The 19,345-nt window shown below is 40.3% G+C and overlaps 1 protein-coding gene across 2 annotated transcripts; it reads right to left on the bottom strand.

Moving 5' to 3' along the window:
- Positions 1-650: 650 nt before the first annotated feature.
- Positions 651-8,466, bottom strand: eve1 (even-skipped-like1). 2 transcript variants are annotated; one of them, XR_010326786.1, is made up of 4 exons: positions 6,198-8,466; positions 5,399-5,619; positions 2,467-3,680; positions 651-2,403 (listed from the first exon to the last, which is right to left on the bottom strand). XR_010326786.1 is itself a non-coding variant. In XM_064315794.1 (3 exons), the coding sequence occupies exons 1-3, from the start codon at positions 6,199-6,201 to the stop codon at positions 3,222-3,224; spliced, it is 684 nt and encodes a 227-aa protein (XP_064171864.1). In that variant the 5' UTR covers positions 6,202-8,466; the 3' UTR covers positions 651-3,221. The 2 variants fall into 2 exon arrangements, 1 of the variants encoding a protein (XP_064171864.1); XM_064315794.1 differs by having other exon boundaries at positions 651-3,680.
- Between the last annotated feature and the right edge of the window lie 10,879 nt (positions 8,467-19,345).

Here is a 19,345-nt window from a genome sequence, read left to right as displayed (position 1 = left end):
GATTCATAATAATACTGCAAAACTGCATAGCATATGATTCATAATAATACTGCAAAACCGCATAGCATGATTCATAATAATACTGCATAACTGCATAGCATATGATTCAAAATAATACTGCAAAACTGCATAGCATATGATTAATAATAATACTGCAAAACCGCATAGCATATGATTCAAAATAATACTGCATAACCGCATAGAATATGATTCATAATAATACGGTTCAGAAGGCCAATACAGCACATTGCATACTGCACCATCCTCTTGTCTTTGGCCCATAAATGTTCCACCCATTTCTGTGCAATTAACAAGGCTAGACATTAAAATATAACATACTATTTTGTTACAGAATGCACAACTGTAGTTAAGGCATTGAACGGATGCCTCTTGGCCGCCAAGATACGTGAATCATTGTGCAACCATTGCTAAGAAATATATTTCTGCAAAGAAACAAGAAGGTTTATTTAAAAAAAAAAAAAAATGTATTACTTATTTTGACAATGTATCTTTGACATTGTTATACTAATAAGCCCATCCACCCATTTATTTTAGTGGAGTGCGCAGATTCTCCAAAAAATAATTTTATTCCATAGATAGAGAAGGCGATCATGTTTCATAAATATTTTATTAATAAACATGTACAAATTCATGACATAAAGCATACAGCTCATCCATACAAATCAGATATAATTGTAAAATATTCTGGCACAGTGACGCTACATTGTTCTTTGTCCTGGTGAAAGACAACAGTGCAACTTTTTGCAAACTCATAAAATAACTCAAATATCAGCAAATAAACTTTAAATAACCTTTTCAGATTCTGTGACAGGATTTATCTTCAAATAAAGTGGGGAAACTATCAAGTTAATATTCAAACATTTACTCAGTAAAACATACTGCGTACATAACTGTATTGCATTATGTGCTGCATATGCGTTATTATTAAAGTATAAAAATTCCATGTAATTCTGACCATTTTCTAACCAGTTCTTCTAAAGTTAAGCTAATAAGGCACATCTAAGGTACAACTGCATTTTCACACAAAATAATTTACAGCCCAGTTTTAACAAATTACATTATCAAAGAAATATCTAAATATTGACACATAAGCAGCTTATTCTTGTACCTGAGTCCAACATTACGAGGCATGTGAGTGTGATTAACAAAACGCAACATTCATTCTCCGTGGTAGTTATACCAAGCCTAGCCAAAGACAGGGGATCCCACAAAACAACGGAAACACCCCAAGAACTTAACTTTGAGCGAAATCACCATCACAAAGGCAGGTAGACAGGTGAGTCACATTAAACTGCATGCTGATAAGCAGTATGTGTCAGTTAGCACTTTGACATGTGAGTTTCCATAGCAATGTGAGGCGACTAACAAAGGTCCAAAGAAGCCAAATAGTCAGTGCCCAAATTGCACATGCCCTGGTCTCAAAAACTACTAAATTATTTAATGCAACAAGGGAAAGTGTCAAAAACTATGTCAAGATATGCCAAACAGGAACAAAACGCATTGGAAAAGAGAGACAATGGTCCAAGCTGAAGTTCAACAGACAAGGACAGACAGACACTTAACAGGATAAGTTACTAAACACCCCAAAACTACAGCTTCAAAAATGACCATAGAGTTGAGTCAACAGCTCTGTGACCCCATTCTCAACAAAAACTGTAAGCTGTGAGATTCAAAGCTGGTATTAAAGCCCGGGGCCACCATTTGGAAACCGCTCGCATTCCAGCTGAATGCACAAAGATGTGTAACCTGGTGTATGGAGCACAAAACCTGGCCCCCCGTGCAGTGGAAACGGATCCCAGACTGATGAGTCATCTCTTTCCCCTAGATTAGCAAAGGTTTACAACAGCCAAAGCAAGCCTTCAACCCACAGTGTCTGTTGCTAACTGTTAACTATGGTGGTGGATTTGTAATGGAATGGGCAGCCATCTCGTGGAGACACTGGGTCTGATGAAGAATATGAAGCCATTTTACATGACCAGGTGAACTCTATGGTACAAGCATTGTTCCATTATGATGTCCCCAAATTTCAAGATGATAACCCACCCCCCTTACACAGTCCCAAACCAATTCAAGAATGGTCTCATGAACACCAGAAATTAAAGGCTTTCATTAGCCTTCATGATCACCAGATCTGGACATCACCGAACCATCACTGGCAGCTCTGGAGCTCAAAGTGCTTCCACTTCCTTCATCCCTCAAAGAACCAGAGGCTTTCCTTGCTGAAGAATTATCCAATATCACACTACACACAGCTCAGAACTTGTATGACAGCATTTGAAGAAGGACTGAAGCTGTAGTGTGGCTCTACACCGGTGGTTCCCAATCCTGTTCCTGGAAATCTAACGTCCTGCAGGTTTTCACTCCAACCCTAACAAAGCTCACCTCATTCCACAGCTAGAGATCTACCATCCTGCAGGTTTTCAGTCCAACCCTAACAAATCACACCTCATTCAACAGCTAGAGATCATGTTGAGCTGCCAACCAGTAGAATCAGGTGTGACAAATTAGGGTTGGAATGAAAGCCTAAAGGATAGCAGATCCCCAGGAACAGGGTTGGAAAGCACTGCCCTACCCATTTTTATTTCCTGGATATCAATGTATTATTAGGTATTTCCATTATTTATCCAACCTCTGACCTACAGATCAAACCTAAACTTCCTTCTTTCATATTGCTATGGCATTTGAGGAAGCATTGTTTAAGTTCTATAACAGTGAAATGATTTAGCATTGCAATTTTATGGTAAATTATCAGAGAAGTTCCTCAGTCCTTTGCAGATAACCTGTTCTGGTAAAAAAAAGGACTGGTATGATTAGTTCTTTGTCTTTAAGATATTCTCTTTTGTACACAAACAACTACTGTTCTTTATAACAATTGTACTAATATAAAAGCAGAACAGGAAAATTATTTGCCTGTACTCACAGTAGGGAAGTTTTCTTTCCTTAACATTTGCCTTCTTAAACTACCTCACATAAAACCTCCATAATTAGCTCTATCACATGCTACATTTGGTTTGCAGCAAACAGTAGCTTTCCACACTTGCACTGGTACAAATAAATAACATTTAAACAAAGACAAGCACACATTTCATATCAAACTTCTTTCTCGCCAAAAAAAAGGAAGAAAAAACATCCTTAACGATTGGATGCAAACTGGAAACTGTATGTACCAAAATTTGGCTTATCCCGAAAGAGAGCTAACGTTATTTTGGCAGGGGTGAATCTTCGGTCCTCTCCAGGGCGGTAACAGGGGCTTTGGGATTAGGAGAGGGTCTGAGCAGTGCCTCCCCCCTACTCTTGCGGAGGTGGTCCGGCCCCCAGTGCAGGCAGACTGCGCAGAGGCAGGTGGCGGGATGGTGCATCCCGTGGCCGGGGGGGTAGAGGGGGGGCTGTGGGAGGCTGCCCAGCAGCTCATGTCGGGGGAAGGGGTGGTGGGGGAGGTGCAGAGGATCCAGGGGCCTCCCAAAATGGGCCGGAGGTGTAGGGGAGCCCCCCGGGCCCAGGTGGGCGTACAGGTGCAGCGGGATGGGCGGTAAGAAGGGGTACGGCAGACTGGCCGCCTGGCTCATCATGTAGGCGTAAACGTTGGGGTCCAGCGGGAGGGGCCAGCTCAGCGTGTGCCGCTGCCGTTTGTCCTTCATCCGACGGTTCTGGAACCACACCTGCGTTCCGAACGAGAAAAAGAACAGCGCTTAAGCCACACGGGCCTCATTCCTCAGCATCTGACCCAGTTAAACGCAAGCCTTGGTTTGGACTCCACTGGTTTTGATGATTCAAAACCAGTGGCAGGTTCTGAACTCCCCTGACTGTGTTTGTGAAGATAAAACGAATACATACACGAGTCTATTAGCACCTCAAAGTTAAGGATGTTGATTGAATCCAGGCCACAGGAGTAATAAATCTCTAATAGATAACCAGCCAACTGATGCTCAGCCTCTCAGAGATTAGAAGCCCAATGCATCAAAGAATTCACCACTGTCCCACATAACGGTACATTCACCTAACCAATGCACTTATCCAGAACCTTTACTCCCCACAGACAAATAGCTCACGTGCATCTACAGGCGTTGACCTGTTCCTGTAGATTCTTCACATCAGACACCCTCAATTTCATAACCACGGCACGGATGTGCTGTTCCGTGAGCGCAGACCGCTCTGGCCTGTGCGCCAGCCCTGGTGCACACGCTCCTGTTATAATCCTGTATATCCTACTTGCTGTATTGCAGGACTCGTGATACCTACAGTCAGCCTCCAGTAGTGTGCTGCTGCTCTGTGGCTGTTCTGCTCTAATGACAAAACACCATCTCCATTCTTAGCAGATTAAAGTGTACTATATCTGTGGTAACCAACCCTTTTCCTGGAGATCTGCCATCCTGTAGGGATTTCATTTCAACCCTAATTTGGCACATCTGACTCTACTAATTAGCAGCTCAATGAGATATCTACTTGTTGAACAAGGTGTCCTTTGTTAGGGTTGGAGTGAAAACCTACAGGATGGTAGATCTCTAGCTGTTGAGTGAGGTGTGCTTTGTTAGGGATGGATTGAAATGCTACAGGATGGCAGAACAGGGAAGGTCTGGTTACCCCTGTACTAAATAGTAATGTTTTTCATTACATGAATACATGCACTGCATTTCACAGGCTGCAGTGTCACGCCGTGGCAAAGGAACCGGCTAGCACACGTCAGGTGGAGCACTGCCACTCCATCCTGGAGCAAGGAACTGAACAGCTGCAGTATAATATCCACATACATGAACGAACAGTACAAACCAGTTTCTGCTAAGAGTAAGTACAACTGGCAGAGCAAATACAATGTGTAAAATTAATAAGAAAACAATGAATGAATCAATGACTTACTTTGAGCAAAACCTTTGGGACAGCCTTTTTGAAAACTCATAAAATACATTTCTTAAAATAATTAACTGCTTGATGAATCTACTGCTGGTAATGATCGAATGCCCATGTGCACTTATGGACAGGGGAAAGTACTGCCACTTCCAGCACAGCAAACACAAAGTCTGCAAGTGGCATTTTCAGAATCACCAGGTTGTACAAAACTGCCACCAATTCAATATCTTCAATTACTATTTAACATGAAAGTTTAATCACAGGGGGCAGTGGAATATAACGACGAGGGTCAATTCCCATCAAGGACAATGGCGTCACGTCCTTGACCGACGTGCACAATCTGAATTGCTTCAGTATATAGGCTATACACCGCTATATAAATGGATGCTATGTCAAAAATGTGTAAGTCGCTCTGGATAAGAGCGATACACTTACTGCCTGTTAAACGTCAGCAATGCACTCATTTGCTGTTTTACACAACCGTTCAAAATACAGACTATAAAGGGCACTTGCTTAAAGGTCTGTAGCCTACCTTTATGGTCGTCTCTGGAAGGTTCAACGCAGCAGCCAACTCGCATCTTCTGGGCCTGGACACATAGCTCTCAGTGCAATACTCCTGCTCGAGGCGGGACAGTTGTTCCCGGGTGAAAGCGGTTCGGTGGCGTCGGTGGTCTCCGCTCGGGAAGCACGGTTTGTCCGGCCCTTTTTCGCTCCCTGAGTGAAGGGTTTTGGAAATTGACGGCTCCCTATCTTCTGTCAGCGGAAGAAAATCGCAAGCATTATTGTGTGTGCTGTGGACATAGTTTAAAAAAGGAAACGTGTTCACATGACAGCATGCTCAATGTAAACACTCAGGCTACACAAGATAGCATATATATAGACAGAAGTTTGTCACTGAACTAAAGATCAGATACTGCTAACTTAGACCCATGTCACTGGCCATAGTGGAACTGGAATTTCGCAGGTCGGTATTCAATCCAACCGCCATGCGTATACGGTTAACGAATTAGGCAAGTATCAAGCCACATTTTAGCCTATATCTCCCGAAACAAGTTTAAAAATAAATAAATAAAAAATAAAAAAAGAACTGCATGTATGGTGACCATACTGTGAAGCAAAGAAAATAACCTAAATGAGGTTGGAAAAACGACATCTTACGCATTCAGACAGGAATGCAAACTATTAAATAAAAAGCCGTATTGAAATATTAAAATATTGTATTTGCCTTGGAAATAGATTCAAATAATATCTTTCTGTGAATATAAAATCAAAACAACCCAAGCAATAAGAAATAGACCACATGGGCAAAATTAAAACCATAGCCTACTTACGCATATTGTATGGATATCTTTGTCATCAACTCGTTACTGATCATATATTCCAGTCCGTGGGGGAAATCACAGAGTCGGTTTTATATTTTCTCCAATATCGGCCGTTTTCTCCAGGGAATTCGTTCTCAGAATCGACCCGACGGTGATTTAAAGCAATAAAGAGACGTCTTGATATCAGGATTCTCAAGGGAACCAGAAAGTCGCAGGTATACCTTCCTTAGTAGCGATGCCCAGGCAACTCTTGACCTAAATTCGCTCGCAGCAAACCTGATTGGTTTCCGCTATAACGCCAGCGCCTCCCCTAGTTCGCTCCTTTATATATCACACGTTTCCCCGTCTTCGCTAATGAGAGACACGGTCTATCCGCCAAGGCGCCGCCCGGGCGCACCAAGAGACGGAGGTGTTAACTTGTTTAAGGTCGCAGACCTACCGTCTTTGTACTTTTGTTATGGAGAATTAAAGCAAACCTCCCTTTCTTCACTGTCACAGAAGCTATTCCAGAGAGATAAACCAACTCCTATTGCTCAGTGTCGTTTGATGTTTGTATTTTGGAAGTCAATCATTAGACATCTAATGTCTGGATTGTACGTCACACACACACACACACACACACACACACACACACACACACACCAACAAACAAACACACACTCACACACAGTTTTCGGTCGGCTGGTCAGTTATGCCCACAACCCCATGCCGACGCTCGGCCTAAGAATGGATTTTTTAACAAAATGACAATTCGACAGTTACAACACATCTTTGCCAGTGCCACAGTCTGCTATTGTGAAGGGCCTCTGTATGCAATTACAACCGACGCGATTTGTAGATCCCTTTGATCTATATCAGTCAAGTATAATTGCAGCGCCTTGAACAGAAAAGCTTTTCGATAGTTCATTACAGCAGAAGGCAAGAAAACTATCTATTTCAATCTGTAAACTTAATAACCTTAATATCAAAAGGTGGTCGAAGGTACTGAATTCAGTTTGTGATTTATAAGTTTTTAAGATAATTGCACTGCACGAAGCTCCTCAAAACCAGCAATATCACACACACACGCACGCACGAACGCACACACAGACACACACACATACACACACATCGACACAGGAAGCAGCGCGGTACACCCACCTAGGATGAGAAGCTGTTCCATCGCTATTAGGGATGACCAATTAACTTGACTGAAGTCAAAACTCTCCATAACACTTTAGCTACATTATACCATGCAGAACAAACTAAGGCAAAATACAGCAAAATATTGCACGAAATATGTTTTGTGATAGCCATCTTGCCCAAGGCCTGCGGTTGAAAACAAGCCAGTTCTGCCACATTTACAGCAATGTTGTTGATTAATGCGCACTGTCCCACTAAAATACAAACTTTTAAATAAAATGAAAATCGTTCGTTTTAAGGTTTGGTTAACGGTTGCAGGCTATTCGATCGTTTTAAGTGTTTTAAAGTAAAGAGACTATATGTATCGATTATGTCCACGAATCTCAGTATTTCAATTATGCGCTTGGGACTGAGTGGTAAGAATTAGCGCGCAATACAATCAACTGATTTGCTGATGGCTATTAGATGAAATATTGCATGAGATTACGTTCAAATGTTAATAGCTTCTGACTATTCAGTAGCCTACAATTACCAGTCTGCCATAACTTTTTAGGACACAGTCGTCGATTGCCGGGGTGTAGAACGTTCTGAAGTGTTAGTAAAGCTTGGGAACCGCGTTTTCGTTCATATGGGAATATAGGAAGCGTCAGTTGCCGATCGCTCTGCAAATTAGTTGTCTGTAAAGACCAAAGCGTGGCCCCCGGGGATGCCATACACGTAATGGCAGGACGACTGCGCCACTTTTGTCTCACTCTTCAGCACCAATAAACGTTACAGCCCAGTGTTCCCTGGACACAGCAAGCAGGAAGAGCCGCAGCGCGTGGGGGTGCGCCATGGACGGGTGTGGCCAGTTACTGAACTGTAGTCGAGAGCACGTGGTTCAGCAGGCGACATGGCAAGACTCAGGGAATCAGAGCAATGTATCTTTGTAAAGATGTTTCCTATAGCCTATTGTTAAACAGCATCGCTTTGATACCATCGCACTGGTGCAATTAATGTCTGGCTGTATGCGACTTCGCAGAGAGTTGTACCAATGAGAGATGCTTTCATTTAAACAATAGGTCTTAAAACTGTTTATTGTGTGTGTGTGTGTGTGTGTCACAACGTTAATTGTTACAATAAATACAAGACCTATTCATACAAAACTCTATTATTATGCAACCACTTGTCTTCCTTTATTAGTCTTATTGGAGAATGACTGAATATATTTAAGGGAAACACAACTGAACGCCAGTGGTTCCTGTTATTGTGTCTCTCCATGACAGAACACACCTATGGGTTATATTATGGAATAACAGTATTCTGCGTGCACGCGCACCCACCGGTACGCACATTGCAGTGATAAAATAAAATAGAAGTTCACTAATAATATGTGTGACAATATAATAGCATAGCGTGTTGGGCAGACTCCCAGTGTCCTAGGTCCAAATATGGACTTCAGGATTACCAGAAGGGAGGCTGGCCAAGTTTGAGCCCAGTTCCAATACTTACTCCTACATTTTGCGACGTAGGCTACACAGCACACAATCCATTTAAACATTACATTACATTACATTTATTTGGCAGACGCTTTCATCCAAAGCGACGTACAAAAAGTGCATTTCATGGTCATAGACAACTACTAAACACAGGTTCAGTAAGATACAATACTTATTTTGTACAGCTATTTCTAGCCAAGAACACAGTTTAGTTCACACAGTGAACACTCAAACAGACTGATGTTCACTAAAGAAGCCATGGTTAAGGGTTCTGCTCGAGGCGACAAAATATCTTTAACAAACTGACTTGGATTTTAAAAACACACCCGATTACAATTTATCAAGTTCAACTTATCATTTAGACAAGTAGTACCAGAAACATGCACATGAAACAGTATCTTTTTTGGCGCCTTCGCACAAATGATTTATTTTCAGAGCATAAAAAACATCGGCCTATATTGTTTATCATACGCATCGCAAGATGGACACAGGGGCTAAAATAGATGGGCTGGAGGTAGGCTACCCAGAAAGCAACTCTTCGGGAAGACAAGACGTTCTGTTTTTTTTTTATTGGTTCAGCTGTAACGTTACGGAAAAGAACGTTTTATTGCTCCAAAAAAGTTGGTGACTGGTCACTTGTCACATATAAGACTTACGGACAGCGTCATGATTGATATCCTATAGTCCTAATTTATTCGTGAAAAAGCAGAGCGGATGATGTATTTCAACAACATGTTCGTGATTTAATTGCCTGCGAAGCTCAGCAAGCTCATATTGCGACACCGCGTCATCAAAAAGAGTCACCCACACATATTCACAATCCATGTCACTGAGGTCTTGCATCACTGAAATACTGCGCATGTTCGGTGCTAATTAAACACCAGACCATTATATGAGACCAACGTGGATTAGATGCACTGTATTGCGATAGAATATGCTCTATGAGAGTTGATTTTTTATACGGACCATGAGGGGAAAAACTCCGAAAACTGTTTTTACTGTTACTGTCGTGTGCCAAGGCTTCAATGCCCCGCCCAAAGCCATCTTTCCAATAAAAATATAATTATCCATCTTGGGAGTGGCCGATCTGGCAATCCGGGCGCATGTTTCATCCGGCTGGCCAAAAACGTCTCGTGCGTACACCGTTTGAAAGGTACGCACGTCTATAACGGGGCTCTGGCTCGCCAATATCCTGCCATGTAGATAATCCATCTCACACACGGGACCAAATTAGTATAAAACAGGCTGTGGTCTGCATACATTACAATGGGTGTCTATTATTCTGAATAAATAAATTATATATAGGCTCGCTCTCAGACAGACAGACACACACACACACACCTTTTTAATTTCAGAAAATGTGCCTTTCATGAAATTATGCCACCTAAGATATTACACTGGATATTGAATTCAGTACAATCAAGCTTGCCGTATAGGATTTTGTCTGATGGGAAAGGCTACCGAAGAGTTTTCGAAACTAAATGAATTGTTTTACATATAAAACAAAACGGGAGCACAAGGAAAGGATCCAAACACGTTTTTTATTTTGTATTCTTCTACATTTGAAAGTATTTAAAAATGAATTCCAAATACTATTGCGGACAAATGATATATACATTTGCTCTTTTATGAATAATGTAAACGAAATTAGAAATTTCACGAATGGTTCAAACATTTTAATTGAAAGTAGGCTGAGTCTTCTGTTCTTCTGAAACTTGGCATTGATTCTCATATTTTCAGTTTAATTCCATAACGTTGAAAAACTGGGTTAACTACCGCTTCATTTATGTAATTTTGCATTCAGCATACCTCGACTTTGCAACTTTAAGAAAATACGTTTCCTACTCGCCGACACACCTCACGTACAGTACTCTTAAAATGGAAATACCATTAAACAGAAATAAAGCGCAACGCTTTGCTTCACCGAAAAAATGAGTAAATATGTTGCTAAAACTACAGCACCATCTTCATATGAAAAAATCTTACAGGCAGTATTTTTTTCAGACGATTTTGTATGGGTTTACAAATTAAGAAAGAAAATAACTGATAACTGTAAATGAAATATATTCCTTTACACCTGAAAACATATTGTCTATGATTAAACGGCTTTTCATGAGCAATTACTAAAATATTAATACTTCCTGTAATATAGAATTATACCGCTATGACAGTGTACATTTTAATATTTATTGTACACAAAATGAACTGCTGTTAGAAGATGAACTAAAAAGAGTTTCAAACCGAATTGCAAGCTAAAAAATTTAAATGAGACCATAAAGTCAACAAACATGTTTAATTTACATTATTAATGGATCACATCAACGACTTGCTGCTTCTCCTTCATTAAAATGGAAAGAATATGCGTATTTCTGAAATGCGTAGATTATGGTGACTGCTCCCTAGCCTGAGCCGCATTTTCAGATTGATCGGTAACTGTCCTGCTCTGTCACTGTTTGAGCACAAAGCACTGTACACTGTTCTGCTCTGTCACTGTGTTTGAGCGCAAAGCACTGTACACTGCTCTATCACTGTGTTTGAGCACAAAGCACTGTACACTGCTCTATCACTGTGTTTGAGCACAAATCACTGTTACACTGCTCTGTCACTGTGTTTGAGCACAAAGCACTGTACACTGCTCTGCTCTGACACTGTGTTTGAGCACAAAGCACTGTACACTGCTCTGCTCTGTCACTGTGTTTGAGCACAAAGCACTGTACACTGCTCTATCACTGTGTTTGAGCACAAAGCACTGTACACTGCTCTGCTCTGTCACTGTGTTTGAGCACAAAGCACTGTGCGCTGCTCTGTCACTGTGTTTGAGCACAAAGCACTGTACACTGCTCTGCTCTGACACTGTGTTTAAGCACAAAGCACTGTACACTGCTCTATCACTGTGTTTGAGCACAAAGCACTGTACACTGCTCTGCTCTGTCACTGTGTTTGAGCACAAAGCACTGTACACTGCTATCACTGTGTTGAGCCAAAGCACTGTACCTGTCTATCACTGTGTTTGAGCACAAAGCACTGTAATGCCTGCTCTGTCACTGTGTTTGAGCACAAAGCACTGTCGCTGCCTTCTGTTTGGCGCCTAACTGCTTACACTGTGTTTGAGCACAAAGCACTGTACACTGCCTGCTCTGTCACTGTGTTTGAGCACAAAGCCTGTCACTGTCTATCGTGTTTTCACACACTGACTCTGTTCTATCACTGTGTTTGAGCACAAAGCACTGTACACTCCTGCTCTGTCACTGTGTTTGAGCACAAAGCACTGTCCCGCTCTGTCACTGTGTTTAGTTACACTGCTCTGCTCTGACACTGTGTTTGAGCACAAAGCACTGTACAGTCTGCTTCACTGTTTGGCACAAGCACTTAACTGCTTTGTCACTGTTGACCAGCACTGTACACTGCTCTGCTCTGTCACTGTGTTTGAGCACAAAGCACTGTACACTGCTCTATCACTGTGTTTGAGCACAAAGCACTGTGCGCTGCTCTGTCACTGTGTTTGAGCACAAAGCACTGTACACTGTTCTGCTCTGTCACTGTTTTATCAATCCACCACCTACCGTCACTGTTCAAGCCATCACTCTCAGTGCTAGCAGGCAAGATCACTGTTTCAAGATACCGTTTTTTGGGGGGCTTATCACATATAGAAGAACACAAAGCTAATTTATCCGTGAAGAGGTGATAACCCTTCAGATTCACTGCTCCAGATGTTTATCTCTCTCCCAGAGCCACACTACACATCTCAGGCTTCAGAACCATTTTATGGCTTTTTTCAAAGATGATGTGGTTTCGGTGCAGAGCAAGAACAGACTAGCTGCTCACTGTCTTCCTTGGGAAAGTTAACTATAGATATAGATTTTAACTACAGATAGCTGCACAGAATGAGTAGCATGTTTTGACAATGATTATGATGGACAGAAGTGACTCAATTAAAATGTATGCATCAGATGGCTTACTCCAGGAGTCACATGTTGCAGATATGGTAGGCTAATGAGTAGCCTACATATTAGCCTACCATAGTGAACAAACAACAAAGGCACAGTATTTTGAAAGTCTTTATGATTTGTCAATGTGCCAACTGACAATATAAGAAGTCAATGAAAGTAAACAGTTTTTGATCCATCAAATAACAAGCACACAGCTTGCATGAGTGAGTATTTGTGTGTGACCTGGATTTTCAACAGGGGGTCCTTGGTCAAACCTTATACGCAATTATATGCATAGAATTGGGAAAATATTTTTAAATATCAATAAAATCTCAAATATAGGCCTTTTAACTTATGATGGGGATCCCCTAGATGATTTGAGCCTGGGGGGTATGGCCATGCTGGTGTATGACATATGGCCATGAAATGCTACTAACAAGTGCTTCCAATCTTGGGTACAGTCTACTGCTGGGTGTGCTACTGGTGGGTACTGTCTGCAATGCTATGAGTCAAAACACAGTTTCAGCTGATAGGAACCTCACTCTAATCTCACACTAACCATTACGAGTAGCTATGCAACCAGTCTTAGGGCATATACATCTCTCCACAAATAATTAATTATGTCCTACCAATTTCTGATTAGTGATTGAGAAGGATACATCAGAAGTGAAATGTCACAGGTTGCTAGAAACTGAGAGAATGCATGTTTAGCCAGCTTCCCTGAGAGAAAAGACAGAACACAAATATTGAAAATGGAAAGGACTCTTCACCTGTGTATTATTTACTCAGTGAAAATGTTCAGTTTGTACCAGGCAGTATATGGGGCAGTGCTGCATGTATACTTTTGGTGTGTGGCACAGGAACTGTGATGCCGACTAGCTGCTAGCTGACTGGCAGCGGAGGACAGATTTGATTCTGCTGGATTGCGTTTATCTCTCTGGTTTAGGTGTGTTCTTTGCACCCAGCTCTTCTGGGTGGTAGTTAGGCTATACACTGTTAATAGATTGTTTTAACAATTTACGCTTCTCTTTCATTAAAATGGAAAGAACATGCGGATTTCTGAAATGGTCAGATTGTGATGACCGCTCCATAGCCCGAGCCGCGCAGATTGTGATGACCGCTCCATAGCCCGAGCCGCATTTTCAGATTGATCGGTAACTGGGACAGCCAGCACCGCTCAGCGGCACCCAAACGGACTCTGTCACAGTTTTTATAAAGGCGCTGCGAGTAGTTCATGTAGGCCTATTTCTGTTCTAGCCTACATCAATGACACATCAACGTTTCAAATAACTATAATAGAGTTATACATAAACATATACAGCAACCCCCCGGGCCTCTCCCCCACAGGCCTGTACTGAAGAAGCCAACCATCACCCAGAAGAGCTGGGTGCACAGAACACAATTTTAGTGCAGACTGTGGTCACGGCAAAACATAAAACAGATTTTTCTGTTCAACTGGTTGCTTTGGGTAAAAGTAGGAGGTGACATCACTTAGTAATATTTTGTTTGGCCAACTGGCCGACTGGGAATTTCGTGGTACGCTTCCTGCTTTTTAATTTCTTCTGGGATTAGACGACTAGAAGGAATACACATCAATCCAGCCCAGACGGCACAATGACTTGGTTTTCATACTGTATTTAAGGACAAGGAAATTAAGAAGACTTTCAACAGTCTTGACCGTAACACGACAACATAAAAAATTAACAGAAAACAAACTGTTAAAAAAGAGTTGACAACATGCTTAGCAACGAGGCTAAACTGGTGATTTCCAAAAAATAATAGTAAATAAAAAATAAATATATTATGTCGATTTTGTTTTTAAAAATTGCTGCGTTTTTAATATAGTAATTATTTTTTATGGTTATACACGGATACCCCCTTCCTTTGGAGAAGATCTGTGGAAATAGTTTGATCATCATTTTGCCATTTTGGTGTGAGGCCAATTATGGTAAGTGACAATTCCTTGGCAACTGACAATTTGAAAAATTAGTTCTTTCATACCTGTGAACGTTTTGTTTTCTTTAGGCATTAAATATAATTAAATATTATTAACACCCATGAGCTTTTGTACTATGACATTACACTTTACATAGGTGTTTGTGGTTTTTCTGTACAGGGATAATATTTTATTTACCTGAAAGGTGGACAGTTTCTGTTGTTCCCCCAGTTTTTGTTAAGTGTCCTGTGTCAATTTCTCTCATGGAACAACAGCACACTGTCCCGCGTTCCGACGTTTTTTAAAAATGGCAAACTTTCTATATATGAAATGAATTTACCAGTGGACTGCGACTATTTGTTTTATAATCTGTAAAGATGAAGGATACCACACACCTTACAATGAAAACATTAAGCAAACTATATATATCTGAAAAACTGCAATACAATACAGTGCACTGGAAATAGCAAACTACTGTAAAATTGGTGGTGCAGGACAGTGTACAGTGCTTTGGTGGTGTAATATTCAAGTTAAATGCATTCATAAAATATAAAAATATACATTATTTGGTAATGTATTTAGTAGCTACTGTAGGATTTACAGTATTATACGGCTTGATTAAGACAGAATAATAAACATAATATTACAGTAATTACTCGTTTCCAATAGTTTATGGCACTCTGGAATTGTTTTCAGTTTTAAATAAAATAGAAATTATCATACCAGCCATAATCAGACCTTTGCTCGGAGTTTTAAAATTCCTATTGCTATTGCGTAATAATTTGGGCAAAGGTTGCTTAGTTGAATATTTTAACCGGAATCTATCTTCAAAGCCGCTTTACAGGATCTGCAAAAGAACTGCACGGATTCTGCCGAACACCTTCAAGCCTGACTCGCACAACCCCGTCCGTATCTGAAGTAACAATACGAGGTAGGATAGCTTGCTAATTGTGCACCATACAAACGGAATCATAATTGGGCGGCGAGTAGTCGATTTATTGTAAAATATAAGCTATGGTTTAAACTTTGATTTCACTTTTCACAACTTCAGTTAAAAGTTTTGACACACTGAGAGCTGCTAAGTCTCAGAGCTCCTTTGGAAATAAACTCACCGTGCAATCTAAAGATAAACCTAAAATGCCAGGCTGTTGAATTGAAAGGCCTATACTATCGAAAGGAATACTCTTTTCGAATTTAAGAAGTTAAATTTGTCGTCATTGAATCCAATAAATTCAACAAAATATACGAACCTACGAATGGCGAAACGATGATTAGTGAACAAGTAGTCAAGGAAGATTACAGTTTCGTTTCTCCCGCATTAAACTTTGCTCCCAAGCAACTGCATATTCTTTACTTGAATAAATCTTTGTTGCACTTTACTGACAAAAGGGAACAAAAAGAAAATCAACAAAAAGGAATTTTCATTTTTGAAAATAAAATGTACACTAAACGACATAATGCCTAATACTATAGGTTAAACACAGACCATTAAGATGCTTTCTTTCATAAGACAGAACTGGGGACACAGTCTTATCCTAAAAAAATGACACGGACACGACAATATGAATATCTCTACATACATATGATTAAACGGGATTTCACTTTCATCTTTAAAAGCTGCGGAAACCTGCGATAATAATCCATTTTATTTGTTATGATGTCATGCCTCGTCAGATGGTGGACGGTGTACCTCACATGAATTGTCACAGATGCCTTTGAGGTATATTTTGAGAGGTATATTTATTTCTAAAAAAAAAAAATTAAAAAAAAAAAGCTACAAATAAATAGTTTAAGTCCCAGCCAGCTGACGGACATTAGACCAGTTTGGCAATATAGCCGACTTTCTTTGCCGCCAATTCCATCCCGTGGCACAACCAGAATGCGGCTAACTGTGTGATTGGCATTAGTATTGGGTTGGCTATTAATAACGGTTTGGTGTTAATAAAGTCAGAAGGAAATACAATATTTTCAATAGCTGACTTGGTACATGCAATGCGTTTATTACACCGAGGACTCCCTGATAGACGTATTCTGCCTAAACAAATTGCGTAATAAACCACGCCGTGCCTTCAAATGCAGTTCCTTACTTTCCCATTTGTGTCATTCCAGTGTTTTGTTCCCTCGAACAGCATGTCCAACGCGAAAATTCAGGCTCAGGACGATATATTTCAGCAGCGCAGTACAACTATGCTGCGCGCGGAGTATAGATATGCCAGGCAACGGCCTATGCAGCAAATGTGGAGAATGCAATATCTTCGTTTTATTAGCAGTACATATGCCAAACAGACACATATAAAGTTTATATTAACGCCCAAGCTACTTTGAGGTTCGGGAAACATGAATGAGTTACCCAGTTATATTCGCATTCCATATAGCCTGTAATTAAATATTTCTCTCTGTATATAATTCGGATAAATATGATAAACTTAATTCATACCGGTTTTTCGTCTGAGTTCTGAGAGAGAGAGGGGGGGGGGAGATAGATGGAAAAACGGATTGCTAGGTAATACAAGACGAAGGCGATCACTAGTCCCTTTAATTGAGTTTGATCTACGTTGAGGTTGATCTCTCGCGGTGTAAATATGTTGTTTCGCTGAAAACAGAAGCAATGAGTTCGTGTATTCAGAGGGATCGGCGTGTTGGGCTCGCCGGAGCGGAACATTTGGGGAGGCTCTTAATTTTAAACTTGGCCTTGACCACGTCTGACCCTTTATGTCCTGACCTTGGTCTAGGATGGAGTTGTGTGTCGCGGCAAGGGGGCGGGGGGGCAACGGCTGGACCGGTAACAGGGTAATAATAATTCCCAATAAATCCACTCAAAGCACAGACCAGGGCTAATGAGAGGACTGTGCCACTCAGGTATTATCATTTTGAACATATTTCAGATCAATAAACACATGTGCCCTATGGTAGGTGGTCTACCTCCTGACTGAGTGAGCGCGCGATTTAGAGCGCGTGCTGAACCACATTTATGTCGTGGACTACACAGGCGCAATCAGAGAAAGTATTGCAGGATAATCCAAAAAAGGAGTTACTCGCTTAAAATTTGTGTCAATTATTGTACTCTTACGCAACCAGAATATTACTGAAAAGGAACTGGCATTAAAGGCTCTACTCCACACACAACCTTTCATTCTGACAGGAATGGACTTTCATCATAGCTGCAGCCGCCTTTAGCTAAAGGCCTTTGTTCTGACCCGAAATGAATGTGAAATTATTCAATATTGACATGTGGAATTAAAATAAACCACACGAGGCAACCAGAATTTGAAACTGTGTATTTGATATTGATATTTCAGTCCGATTGCAATTAAACATAAGGCTTTTACCAATATGCAATAGCCTATATTAACGTAAATGCCATATACTTATCTGGTGATAAAACTAGCGTGTAATATGGAAAGTGAAAACCTGATTTAATTTAAGTGATGTTGACATTTGCACTTTATCAATTGATTCGTATTTGTATGACAATTTATTGAATTGGACAAGTCTTATATTATTCTCGGAGGCCTGTATAGGCTCAAATGCAATATTGACGAAACTAATTCATTTAAAATGACCCGTAACTTCACATAATGACAACAGCAACAAATAATAATAATAATAATAATAATAATAATAATAATAATAATACATCACCAGTTCTAAGATAAAATTACCCGAGCGTGTGGACGCACACACACAGACACAAGCACACACCTACAAACATGCATAGTTTTCAATTGTTCAATTAGGTATCTGTTGACAACATTCAAATAGTCAGGTATCATTTAGATATAGACAAAATACAACGTCTCGAAAACTATTGTAGTAAATATTTGTGATATCCACAGTATACAGCTTTTTTCGTGGATAGGCTAAAACGGTAAAATTGCTTTCCTTTTTAGGTCTGAAGATTGAGGATTTAAATGTATGCGCAAGGCGCAGATGTGTCAATATACTACCCGCGAGAAATGACAAAATTTGAAATGATAACAGTCGAGAAATCACCAAGCTTCCCTGCAAATCGCCGCTGTATCCTGGAACGTATGGATACAGGACTAGGTCTACTATTTTTCAGGATAGGTATATTGATTGATTTGTCTATTATTGATGAGCCAACTATAAATTATTAATTGTTGACTAAATTACTTTTAAATTACTTATGTGCCAGTTAAAATACTTCACATGAAGATGGATAGTTCTCCACAGCTGTGGAGAAGTAGCAATTTAATCTATTTTAATAATGCAGCTTATGTAGCTATTTATGATTGCAGGGATATCACAAAGTGTAATACAGATTGAAATAATCATTCGGTATGTTTGCATATATTGCATACATGTTCATATGTCCATTGTGATATTTATGTTTACATACCATGAGATACATTGCACTTCTAAATGCATTATATTAAAAAAATTTAAAAAAAAATCATATTCAACTTCTGTCTTTCAGAAACTGGAATAACAAACAAATAACAAAAAGCAGCCTGACACAAAGAAACCAAATTCCTCAAAATTCGTTTTAAGTTTCTACAGTTTCTCTGAAGCCATAAAACGTTTCTTGTTTTACATATCACGTGACCTGCTACTATCCAATGGAATTCCTGGCTTGCCTCAACTGAGTTGCGTCAACACAACCCTGTTGATGTAACCGGGTGTCCAGCTCCGCACCTCGGTCTTCGAAATCTGTAGACTGTATGGTGAGCG

Source organism: Anguilla rostrata, chromosome 17 (assembly GCF_018555375.3).
Source record: "Anguilla rostrata isolate EN2019 chromosome 17, ASM1855537v3, whole genome shotgun sequence".
In the NCBI taxonomy this organism is placed as follows: Eukaryota; Metazoa; Chordata; class Actinopteri; order Anguilliformes; family Anguillidae; genus Anguilla; species Anguilla rostrata.
Note: the sequence above shows the minus strand (reverse complement) of the source record. Positions and strands in the feature narration are given on the sequence as shown.